The sequence below is a fragment of the Syzygium oleosum genome, unplaced genomic scaffold (genome assembly GCF_021117445.2).
Source record: "Syzygium oleosum isolate NSW1041296 unplaced genomic scaffold, Sole_v2.1 Sole_v2.59, whole genome shotgun sequence".
Taxonomy (NCBI): domain Eukaryota; kingdom Viridiplantae; phylum Streptophyta; class Magnoliopsida; order Myrtales; family Myrtaceae; genus Syzygium; species Syzygium oleosum.
The window spans coordinates 1195216-1208390 of NW_026607543.1; the positions used below are offsets into that span (position 1 = coordinate 1195216).

The following is a 13175-nucleotide window of genomic DNA, read 5'->3' on the forward strand; positions in this document are numbered from 1 at the left end:
GTATTTTCCGTGAATTAGTTTCTGAACTTTCGAGCCTTTGAAATGCTAAAACTGATCGGTTAACGGAAAATCATTTACGGTAAAAAAAAACATGCATGCTTAAAGTTAGGAAAATAAAATCCAATTTGAAAAGGGGAAAGCATTTTCCTAGAAAATGAATTCTTGAATACTGTTTTCCTTTATGACGAAGTTTTCTCAAAATCAAACATGATTATAAGGTATAGTTTACAAGTAACAAAATGCAGATCGTTTTGGCACCCACATGATGTTAACGGGTTTATGCTACAAAACGGGCAGCATTTGTGCGCAATTTCTTTGTTGTCTATCCTCAAGAGTTTTCGTTATACTAACATATATTTATAATATTTTTGTCTAAGCAGTCATCTAATCTAATATAAATTATGTAATTAAAGCCAAGGCTAGAGGTTATCAGTGTATATGGTCGGTAAGGTTTTCTCAAACTTACATCATATCATATCCATACACCGGTTGAAAGGTTTGTTTGAAATCACATGTCTGAATTCGCGACCCCAATCAATCCAAACTCCGATACAACCCAAATCAATGCAGACCAAAATGTAATGTAACCTAGAGTTTTTTTGTTAGGTACAACCTACACTGTTAAATTGTTTGTGCGGACATTTCTTCGCCCCTTGTTGTCCGTGCGCATTGATTGAGGAAAAATTTCAAATAAGAACCTGAAGTTGAGTTATTCTCTCAAAAGCGTGTACATAGTGGATATTGTCTCAAATAAGAATCCAAACTCGCCGGCCGACCAAATCTTAGCCGGTAGCTCTTTCCAACTACTAGAGCAGTGACAATTTTTTCTAAGGGTGCGATTATTTCGCCACGGCCCTGGAAATCCCCACTTTGTGCCCTTACTTGGAAACTTTCCCATTGATTATGGCCGTCTATGATAGCAAATCATGCAAAACATGAAAAAACTTTTCCAAGCATATTCGCTCCCTTGGGCATAACTAGTTTAAGAATGAGAAGCTAATCACATCGTTATACAGCCCGCGTAAGGAAATCATATACAATATCTCTATCGATATTCGGGTGTTAGCTCGAAAAACAGATGCCTGTGCTAAAAACGCCAAATCGAAGAAGCACCAGTCCACGAGTATAGGAATTCCACCAGTCTCTAGCACGAACATGAGACCTCGGACGCATTTACTGTAATGGCAGATCAGCACAGCAGCGATAATGGAAGCGCGAAGCCTCGCGAAGCCCGGGCGCATGTTCTGGAGATCAAGTTCACCAAGCTCTTCATCAATGGCCGATTCGTCGACTCCGTGAAAGGTGGCTGGATTTCCATCTCTTCATCGTTCTTCGGTCCGTCTCTATAAAGTTTTCTCGAGAGCTCTTTCGTTGCTAGACATAAAGTGATGTTGATAATGAAAACTTTTCTCTTTCATTAATAATTTCAAGCGATACAAATCATCATTTTTAGAAAAATGTTTTTCAAATCATTCATTTTCTGCAAAATAAGGCTGCGCATGGCAACTTGCCAAATAGTGTTTGATTATGTTTTTTTTGTTCCCAGAATTAGTTTGGGAATAGAAATCTGTTTGTTTAATTTTCTGATTCTGGGCACAAATCCTTGCAAATTTGTGCCCAGAATTAGTTTTGGAGCAGAATCAAGAATAAAAAAAAAAGTAGCTTCTTAATTCTGGGAACAAAGATGAGAATCAGTTTTTTTTCTTCTTCTTTTTCTTGATTTTTAATATAGCTTCTAATGTTCGGCGCGAGGGCCACCCTCGCCGTATCTGGCGAGATTAAAATATTTTAATAAAAAAATATTATGAATAAAAAAAATTTACCGGCCATGGCGAAAAAAAATAAAAAAATATTATTAATAAAAAAAGGGAAAAAACTACCAAAAACCCAAAATTTTGCCATTTGTGACACATTTACCCCAAACTTTTTTTTGTGACACCAAAAACCCCGAACTTTGCTTTTTGTGACACATTTACCCCAATGTATTTAGTCAATGGGCATTTTCGTCTTTTTTGCTTTTTCTTTTTTTTTCCTTTCCTACGAGGGGGGGCCTCGCCGGCGTCGGGCGAGGGCTGCCCATCGCCGGATCCGGCGAGGGGGCCCTCGCCGGCGTCGAGCGAGGGCGGCCTCGCCGGATCCGACGAGGCGGCCCTCGCTTGGGCGAGCGAGGCGGCCTCGCCCGACTCGGGGCGAGGTCAACCCTCGTCGGCGTCGGGCGAGGGTCGACCTCGCCGAGCCGGGCGAGGGCCGCCGCCGCTCGCCCAAGCGAGGGCGACCCTCGCCGCCGTCGGGCGAGGTCCACCCTCGCCCGGGCGAGCGAGGCGGCCTCGCCCGATCTCGGCGAGGTCGACCCTCGCCGGGCGTCAGCGAGGCGGCCCTCGCCGACGCCGGCGAGGGTCGACCTCGCCAGGATCGGGCGAGGGCCGCCCTCGGTCGCCCGAGCGAGGGTGGACCTCGCCCGACGCCGGCGAGGGTCGACCTCGCCGGATCGGGCGAGGGCGCCCCTCTCCGACGCCGGCTGGAGGGTCGACCTCGCCGGATCGGGCGAGGGCGACCCTCTCCGACGCCGGCGAGGGTCGCCCTCGCCCGGGCGAGCGAGGGCGGCCTCGCCCGACTCAAAGCGAGGTCGACCTCGCCGGGGCGGCCTCGCTCGACGCCGGCGAGGGTCGACCTCGCCTCGACGCCGACGAGGGTCGCCTCGCCCGGGCGGCCGTAGGGCGGCCCTCGCCCGACTCAGCGAGGTCGACCCTTGCCGCACGCCAAGAAGGGTCGACCTCGCCGAGCCGGCGAGGGCCGCCCTCGCTCACCCAGGCGAGGGCGAACCTCGCCCGATGCCGGCGAGGGCCGCCCTTGCTCGACGCAGGCGAGGGCCCCCCTCGCCGGAAAGGAAAAAAAAAGAAAAAAAAAAAAGAAAAAGCAAAAAAGACGAAAATGCCCATGGACTAAATACATTGGGGTAAATGTGTTACAAAAAGCAAAGTTCGGGGTTTTTGGTGTCACAAAAAAAAGTTCGGGGTAAATGTGTCACAGATGGCAAAGTTTGGGGTTTTTTCCCTTAAAAAAATTTTACCGGCTATGGCCAGCGACCAGGCCATGGCGAAAAAAATAAAAAAAATATTTTCAATAAAAATATTATTAATAAAAAATATTTTACCGGCCATTGCCAGCGACTAGGCCATGGCAAAAAAAAATAAAAAATATTTTCAATAAAAATATTTTTTTATTAAAATATTACTAATAAAAAAATATTTTATCGGCCATGGCCAGCGACCAGGCCATGGCGAAAAAAAAAGAAAAAAATATTTTCAATATTTTTTAGTAAAATATTTAAAAAAAAATTATTAATAAAAAAATTATTTATAAGAAATTTTTTTACCGGCCATGGCCAAAAAAAATAAAAAAGTTATTTTTAATAAAAGTATTATTAATTAAAAAATATTTTACCGACCATGGCCAAGAAGGAGGAGAAGAAAAAAAGAAAAGAAAGAAATATTAAAATATTTAGAATGTTATTAAAATATTATTAATAAAAAGAAATTTTATACCGTTACCAAACGCATTTTTGTTCTTTTACTATTTTAGGAATAGAAATTTTGGGCCGTTACCAAACGCCTTCAAATGCTAAGAATCAGTTCCCGAGCACATAATAAAAAAGAATCATTTCTGATCAGAATCTGTTCCCGGGCACAGAATGGTTGCCATGCGCAGCCTAAATGGGATTTTAATGTAAGTTGTCACATGAATTTTATATAAGAGATCTACAAACAGAATATCTTGGTACCATATTCATCCACACATTATTGTTTCCCTTTTGGGTTGGACCCATTTTTGACTCATCTAAATTCGACCCACCCGTTTGACAAGTCCAAACGGATTGTAAATCTCGAGTCGGATTGTGTTCTTAGGAAAGAAAGTACTGTAGATGAATTGCGCATATGACATTTGTTATGCAGTTTTTTTTTTCAGAATGCCGGTCCGGAAAAGTGAGTTACTTGTTTTAATTATATGAATTATCTTCTAGAACCACAGAGCCCTAGTGTTCTAAATCTAACATATCTATCATCAAACACGAAAGGGAAAATGGTGACAAGTTGGGAGACAAGTTGTATGCAGCAAGTCACTTGTTCTTTTGAATACTACTACTCCGTAAACAGAAGTTTTTACTTGAGGTAATTCAATTTCGGGCACTTGACTACATAAAACTTGTCGCGATCCCACTCGAGTTTTGACTTGCGTCTTCCCTAGTTCATGATATAAGTGAGGTATTCCATTGGCCCGGGATATAAGATGAAAGGTTCGATTGTGACAAGTGCATGTCTTTGGCCTCTTGTTTTCTTTTTCCCCTAGTTACGAATCGATAGGAAGGACTTTCGAGACGATCGATCCAAGAACAGAAGAGCTGATAGCGAGAGTTGCAGAAGGTGATGAGGAAGATGTTGATTTGGCTGTCAAAGCCGCTCGAGAAGCCTTTGATCATGGCCCATGGCCTCACATGTCCGGCTACGTAGTGCCTTGTATCTTCATATTGCTATTCTAAATATAGCACACATCATACAAAATGTGGGCTCGTCTTTATTACGAAAAGAGAGATCTCCTGCCAGTATCACACATAATGTCTGTATAGACTCATCAACAGCTATCTTTGATTGTTCATGTCTATTTGTGTCCCTTGTACTCGTGTCATGACCAGGAAAGGGGGCGGATCATGTCAAGATTCGCAGACTTGATCGACGATAACATAGAAGAACTGGCTGCTCTGGACACTATTGATGCCGGCAAGCTGTTTTCCTGGGGCAAGGCCTTGGACATTCCCTGCGCCGCCTCACTGCTGGGGTACTATGCGGGTGCCGTGGATAAAGTCCACGGGGAGGTGCTGAAGATGAAGAGCGAGCTCCACGCGTTCATGCTGCACGAACCCATTGGTGTGGTCGGGCACATCATATCATGGAACTTCCCGAGCAACATGTTCTCCATGAAAGTCAGCCCCGCGCTGGCTGCCGGTTGCACCATGGTTGTGAAGCCCGCCGAGCAGACCCCACTGTCAGCCCTCTTTTATGCTCATCTAGCTAAAAAGGTAAAGCAACCATTTTCAGACACCTTGTTCTTTACGTTTACATTTCAAGTTTGTGAGATTGGAAAGAAAGACATTGTTGAGTTTTCCAGCAGAACACAATATCAAACACAGTTGTCACATAGTTTTTCTCTTAAAAGCTTTTTGATCTGTCAGGTCAGAACCGCTATGTATGTGTTCCTCTAGATTTCTTCTATCTTTGGGAAGGCAGTAGAAGCAGGTCCTCCCTCCCTCTCTGTCTTCTTCTCGCCGCTTTTCTCGTTCATCCTGCCCTGCGCCGCTTACAAATTCAGTTGCAGTTGTCTAAGCATCTGTGAGTGTTGGGGTACATATTCTCCTTATCCTGCAGCACCTTCTAGGAATTCCTACCTACCTCTTAGAGAGGGGAATATTTAGCATGAAGCTATTGCATTTGGGTTTTCCGTAACCAAAATGAAAGAAAGTCAATCTAGTCCTGCAATTGCGGTCCAAATGTGAAGCTGAGGCAAAGACATCTTCTCTTGGAGATTGACAATCGCAAGGCAATTCTTAGTAGTGCGCTTTGTATTCCTAGACTGACAGAGGGAATGCTGATTCTGCTTGATTGGATTCTGTTGCTTCCATCTTTTGATTTTGGAACTAAAATTTACACCAAGACCTATTACACTCGATTCCATTAAAGTCTTATTCGTAATGTGTTGACTTTTGAGGGTTTCTTTCATCGATTTGCTGATCAGGCCGGTATTCCGGACGGGGTGATCAATGTTGTAACTGGTTTCGGATCAACAGCCGGTGCAGCTATTACCAATCATATGGACATTGATATGGTAAATTCCTAGTTCTAATCTTATGGATGCTATCTGTCCCTAATAGCCTGTGATCGATAAAATGCGAGTAAAACTATGATGACCATTCTTTTGTTTTGTTTCGGATTTGAACCTTCAATTATCTGTCTCGAAAACATAAATGTCAGCTTCGCGGGATCCACGGAAGTTGGGCGCCTAGTAATGCAGGCGGCGGCTACGAGCAATTTAAAGCCGGTGTCACTAGAATTGGGGGGGAAATCACCTCTTCTAGTGTTTGATGATGCCGATGTAGATACAGCTACTGATATCGCTCTCCTCGGAGTCCTTTATAACAAAGTAAGCTGCTTAAAACTATGCCTGCAAGTAAGATATATCATAGTCCGAGGGGCGAAGAAGTAGAGAGACCTCATGATTTAACTCTTTGACTTTAGGGAGAATATGCATCGCGGGGTCTCGTGTTTACGTCCAAGAAGGGATCCACCAGGAGTTCGAGACGTAGCTGGTGGAGAAGGTAAAAAATTGGCTGATCGGTGATCCTTTTGATCCAAATTCCCGTCAAGGACCCCAGGTTAGAGCTGGAATATATAAGCAAAAGACACTTTAAGTCGATGGAACTGAAATAGCCGGCATCGAATGAGCGACATTATGTGAATGATCACTTACGATTTAACGACTGGCGCAGGTGGACAAGAAGCAGTTCGAGAAAATACTTTCATACATTGAACACGGAAAGAGAGAAGGAGCCACCCTTTTGACAGGGGTGAGCCTCTGGACACAAAAGGGCATTACATTCAGCCGACGATTTTCGCCAATGTCCAGGTAAAAATTCCGATCTCTTTTCACAGAGAAACATTATCAAAAAAAAGGATTTTAAGTTCCGATTCGCGCTTTTGTCATCTTCTCGGAAAACATCAGGAGAATATGCCAATTGCGAAGGATGAAATTTTCGGACCCGTGATGTCGCTCATGAAGTTCAAGTGAGTATATACTCTGTAACCCCTTAGACATTTGGGTTATCTGTTCTGATGCAAGTGAACAACAAACATTTAGCTGATGAAAGAACTGAGCAAGTACAGGACTGCTGAAGAGGCAATACGGAGAGCCAACAGCACCAAGTACGGCCTCGCGGCGGGAATTTTGACAAAGGACATTAACGTGGCGAACACCGTCTCGCGGTCGATCCGGGCAGGGATCATCTGGATCAATTGCTACTTCGCGTTCGACAACGATCTGCCTTACGGAGGGTGCAGGATGAGCGGCTTCGGAAGGGACATGGGCTTGGAAGCTCTTCACAAGTATCTTCACGTCAAGTCTGTTGTCACTCCCATCTTCAACTCTCCTTGGCTCTGAAAATTTGAAAGGGCTCAGTTTAATAAGTTCATCCTTGAGGACTTGAATAGTATGGAGCTGTAAAATCATTTATGGACCTGCACAATCTCATGGGTAAGTTGGCGGGAAATGTAAGGCGCGAGGGATCGAAAATAGAAGGAAATCGAAAGATAAGGAGTCGCGACCTGCGCGCGAAGGTCGAAGGTGGGCTTTACAGGCCGCCGCACTGAATTGTTCGAGCGATATGTGTGTTTGTTCGCCTCGCTTAACGCATGAATTCGAACCGTCGTAAATGCGCATTCTTCTGAGATCACTTTCAAATTGGAGACCCGTGTGTGTCTCTCTCTATTAATCATCCGATGTGAGCGAGGTATGGCGACAACCGCCACAACCGATGGAGAACGGTCAAGTGCTCGCTCGGTGATACACAAAATCAACAAACGAGAAAAGCACTAAAAGTTTGACAAAAAAAAAAGGATTAATATCAGGAAAATCTCAAATTTGTACATCTGCTACTCTAAAAAATCTCAAACCGGTATACCGTAACAAATGTATTATCGTTAGTTTTTGTCAAATTTTACCATCAAAATATCGAGTTAGATGACATGTGATACTCGACGGGTGTATCAGTTTGGATTTTCACCTTCCGTTTGTCATATGTATACCGGTTCGTGATTTTTCATGGTATTTAATCTAATTTAATAAAAACTAACGGAGGGTAAATTTGTCGCGAGTGTACCGGTCTGGGGCTTTTTGGGTGGAGGTAAATTTGTCACAGGTATACCGGTCCGGGGTTTTTCGTGCTATTAACAAAAAAAAAAAAAAAATAAACACTAAAACCGGTTCGGTTTTATCCGGTCCAACACGGTCCGACCGGAGGGGCGCTGCCCTCGAAAAATCGGGGAGCGCTAAAATTGGCGCGCTCAAAGTTCCACTCTTTACTTTCCTCTTCTCACTCCTCTCTCTCTCTCTCTCTCTCTCTCTTCTTCTTCTTCTTCTTCCATTTCTGCGCCCAGAAACCTCAGCGATGCAGCGCCAGAAGTCCATCCTCTCCTTCCTCAGGCCCTCGTCGGACGGCCGGAGCTCCGGCGGCCTCCAGGGCGCCGCCGCCCCCGGCGATTGCGCGGCCGGCTCGTCCGCGGAGGTGCGCGGCACCGACACTCCGCCGGAGAAGGCGCCGCGCCAGGTCCTCCGGTCGGGCGGCGAGGACGGCGGTCCCTCCCTGTACTCCAGCATCATGCGCAAGTTCGTTAGGGTCGACGGCGAGGAGAGGACGAGCGATCGGTGCGTTTTCCCTATCCATCGGGGAAATGACGGGGATGTTTTGCTTGTTATTTTTTGGATGCTTTTTTCTATGTCGTCTGGTGCTTCTGCTTTGTTGTATTGCTTCTATTTTTCGTTTAATTTTAGCGAGCACTTTTGCTCGAAGCTGGGTTTCTGCTTGGATTAAGCTTGAGGAATAGCGTGGAGATGAATACGATGATATGCGTTACTCTTTTTTTCAGTTTGGTTGCTGTGTTCTGGCGAGAAAACCACATTGATAGAACTTAGCTAGATGTTAGTTTGATTTTGTGAAAATTTGCTTTTTAGTGATTGGCCTATGTTCAAGCTGTGTCATTGCGAAGCTACGGTCTCTCGATAAGCAATTTATTTTAGGCTTATGACGTGATACCTGCTTTAGCAATGCTGTAGGTTGAAATTCTTGTGATGTGCTAGTTCCTTCGCATCCCTTTGACTATGCCACATAATGTCAGAACCCATATGCTTGCATTGCATTCCAAGGAAGGTATTAAGTCTGCATAAGGCTCTTGTTTAGGAATGATCTAAGGCAAACAAACGCCATAACTCCTGTAACAAAAAACTTCTATGGATTTTTTCCTTTTGTGCCTGGCGAGGGCGTGTGTGGATAAGGGCTACTTTTATTTGTTCTCATCGGTTGTATTGATATTGATCCTGCGCATTGTGATGCCTCTATGTCCATCAACTGTCATACATATATAGATACTTGTTTTTTCCCTAATTAGCTTCTTTTTCTTTGTTGAGCTCCTTAAAAGTTGCGTTCTTATATTTTGCAGGAACAATTCGCAGTCGCACTATGGTACATCTAAGGCTTCCCCTTTATTTGATAAAGTCGGTGACCTCAGCGAACATCCTAGAACGGACAATGACTTCAAGTTCAACAAGAAGGTCGATCATGAATGTTTCATGGAAATTGAAAGTGATAGTGACATTCTTGGTCCCGAAACACCAGGTGTTCGACCCCTTGTGCCTCGATTTAAGCGAGTTCAAGAGGAAACTCCTAAGTTCGAGTCTAAACATGACTCATCCTCTTTCAATCCTGGCAAAAAGTTGAAAATTCTTCCCGACTCTATTTGCAAACCCTCAAATAAGAATGAGAAAGACACACAGGATCCTACAAGCAAATTTGAATGGCTTGATCCTTCTCGAATTAGGGATGGTAACAGAAGAAGACCTGATGATCCTCTCTATGACAAGCGGACGCTTTACATACCTCCTGAGGCTTTGAGCAAGATGTCAGCTAGTCAGAGACAATATTGGAGTGTTAAATGTCAATATATGGATGTTGTGCTTTTCTTTAAAGTGGTTAGTTTCTTCTGCTTCTCATACTACATTATTTAGATCATACTGTAGATTTCCAATTGGAGAACACTTCACTGAAAATTGATAATAAAAAAGAGTCATTGATATTTGTTTGGTGCATTAGGTGCATGTCAGGCAAGACATCTGTTCCACATAGGAAAAGTTATTTGTACTTTCCAATCTCTATGTGCTTCAAGTTCTGCCTAAGTTTTTGACATGTCTTGGGTCACTTAATCATCTTGTGCTATTGGATCAGAATTCACCCTCTAATTCTAGTAATGATTCAGCATATTTCTTTGGTCTCATATGTCTAAAAGGTATTGAATGCTTTTTGATGCAGGGAAAGTTTTATGAGCTGTATGAACTGGATGCAGACGTTGGTCACAAAGAGCTTGACTGGAAGATTACATTAAGTGGTGTTGGAAAATGTCGGCAGGTATTCTGGATGAATCTTTTAACTCATTTTAGATATATTGTGAACCGATTAGAAGTGCGCAATTTACTCAAGAAAGTAGTGAGCTTAATTTGATATATTCATTTTCTCTACCCTGCTAACCAGGTTGGAATCTCCGAGAGTGGAATCGACGATGCTGTTCAGAAACTGGTTGCTCGTGGGTAAGAAAATGGCCTACTTTCTATAATAATTATGTAGCCTAGTCAATTGCCCCAATTTTTCTTTATGGATAAAATATTAGGAGTTTGTGTTATTAGTGAGTTTTCTTTATCTGTTTCTGACATAGTCACCGTGTTGATAGGTTCTAGAATCCTCTTTACGTTATAATGGACTATTCTTTTTAGGATGAACACCTTTATCTGGTGCTGTGTTGCATGTCTACTTTTCCTGCATCAATGTATATTAGGTTTGCTGTGTCTGTTTTTGAAGATATAAAGTTGGACGAATGGAGCAAGTGGAGACATCTGCACAAGCAAAAGCCAGAGGTCCAAATTCTGTAAGTGTCCCGTTTCTCTTCTTTGCTTATGTTTTCAAATAAATGGTCTGTAACGTGGCCTTATTTGCTGTACTTGAGGATGATGAACTGATGGGACATATTGAAGGTTAGGAAGAATTCGTATCTATATTGGCCTTTTTTAACCATAGATTGGTTGCGATAATGCACTCTCCTTCACTGTATGCTCGATAAAATGGCTTAAGCATATGGGTTAGAGAATCCCATAGTTACTTCACTTGTTCATGGGATTTGTCTGCCTTCTATATACATATAGGTTCCTTTTACCCAATAAATTAGTCTCTTGGGTTGAACTCTCTGGGACGCATTAGAGCCAAGTCTTAATTTTCCATACCTCATATAATATTTCAGTTGGCATGTGGTTCTTGTCTGTTTTATTTCCCGTTTGCCAATTTCATATTTTGTTCTTCTTTTGGTCTGCACGTGAGAAGTGGTGGTAATCTGTCTCATATACATATAGTCTCTTTCTACCTAACAGTTTAAGTTGTTGAGTTGGAATTTTGACGATATGACAGTATATTCAAGAAGTGACAAGGACCTGAACTTTCTTCTGTTGCTCACCTCTTAATTCCATTCTTTTCTACTTCTTTTTGCATTCTGCTATTAATTGGAAAGAAGCTTTCACCGAGTTTAGCCTTTGAAGAACGATGATGCAAATTACGGGAATGCAAGTCAGATTGAAGGCACCGTTTGCTTCTTCAGGGCAAGAATATGTGATGATTTTGAAAAGCTTGTTGCCTTCACTAGGTGTTTTGCGCAGATGAATTAAAACTAGTGTTGTAGAAGAGTGAGATGTAAAATCTTCTAATGGATGCTCAGATAGTGAAGTGACTGGTTCATATGGATGGTGCACTGGTCTGTTGTTGTCATGCCTTCTGAGTAAGTTCTATGAGCTACTTACCACCTATTTGCCTACTACACCAGCTTGAGTGTGCTATTAGTTTTCGATATTCTCTTCTAGTCACGAGTTCTTGATGTCAAATCCATGAAGCATTTTCTATCTCTTACTTCGGGGCAAGGAGGTTCGATTTGGTGTGCTGCACTTCCTTTTACTTCAAGTGCTCACCTTAGTGTTTTACTGCATCACATGGATTAGGTAATTTCAAGAAAATTGGTTCATGTGATTACTCCATCAACCTCAGTGGATAGCAACATTGGCCCTGATGCTGTTCATCTTCTTGCAATAAAAGAGGTTAGTAATTGCTTGATGTAAAATTTTGTAACCTAGGTTGATGCATATGTGTTATCTTGTCTTGCTTTTGCTTGTTGCTTCTTAATCTTATTCCTTTGTTAGTAGTGGATACTCCCATGATTTGTTTCATTTGCACACCTCTATCGCTAGATGATATAAGCACTTCATAGTGCCATTGATGAAAACTGAAGCATAGAGGCAGACTTTTGCATTCACGCTTTCTCTGATATGTATGAATTGGGCATGAAGTCAACCTTTGCTAGTCGTAATGCATTTTATGTTAATCAATAACTTTCATCCCTGGAAACAATGTGGAGATGAGGCTCGTTATCAACAAAATGATTCTAAAGGTCCTCATCAGATAATGAAATTTATTTTGGTATGAAACAAAGTTGTTAGATAATTTGTCGATGGTAGTGTAGCTATTAAAATTTTCCCCGCACGTGAAATTGTGAGGTTGCTTCTAAAGTTGGTGTTCTTACCCTATTTTGTTTTAGGGGGAGCATGGACAAGATGGCAGTTCAATTGCCTATGGTTTTGCTTTCATTGATTGTGCTGCTCTGAAGTTTTGGGTTGGTTCCATTAATGATGATGCTTCTTGTGCTGCGTTGGGGGCTCTGTTGATGCAGGTACTCATTTCTGTCTTCTTATTCTCAGCATGTACTATATCACTCATTTAAACCAAATCTGGTTGCAGGTAGCACCCAAGGAAGTGATATATGAGAGCAGAAGTAAGCTCTCTCTCTTTTTACAGTGTGTGTTTTTTTTTTTCTTTGGCGGTAATGAGCTTTGTCAGTTTGCATTGGCACCTGCTAGAGTGCCTTTAATCTGTATTTTCCTCCTTGGGCTGGGAAGAGTTCAATTTATGTTATTAAACATGATGCGGAATTCTCTGAACATTACAGGTTTATCAAAAGAAGCATTGAAAGCAATCAGAAAGTACTCATTGACAGGTGAGAGATGGTGAACCTGACCTTTTGCTATTCAATTTCTCTACCCTTCTTAGTATAGATCTTAAAGCAATTTGACTTAAGATTTAGGACTTCAGTGTCCTGCTTGATTCCAATAATGTAGGTTCCTTAACATGTCAAAACCATTAGGCTCACAGGATTGAGCAGATCTCTGTCATCCATTTTGTATTTGTCCTATAATATTCTTGATGAAACTTACATTTCCCCTATAGGCAGTATTGACTTATGTGTTTTACTTTCTGGAGCAAAAGTATGCTG

At 42.6% G+C, this 13175-nt stretch overlaps 1 protein-coding gene and 1 pseudogene across 1 annotated transcript; both read left to right on the plus strand.

The window, feature by feature from the left end:
- The first annotated feature begins 1181 nt into the window (after positions 1-1181).
- On the plus strand, positions 1182-7498 carry LOC130137053 (aldehyde dehydrogenase family 2 member C4-like; annotated as a pseudogene).
- Positions 7499-8144: 646 nt separating this feature from the next.
- Positions 8145-12899, plus strand: LOC130137060 (DNA mismatch repair protein MSH7-like; the record flags this gene model as incomplete). The annotated part of the gene is made up of 9 exons (XM_056307772.1): positions 8145-8469; positions 9261-9789; positions 10127-10222; positions 10346-10401; positions 10670-10736; positions 11851-11946; positions 12444-12575; positions 12644-12677; positions 12852-12899. Coding segments are annotated over exons 1-9 (1315 nt in total), but the record flags the coding sequence as incomplete, so codon positions are not given.
- Positions 12900-13175: the final 276 nt, after the last annotated feature.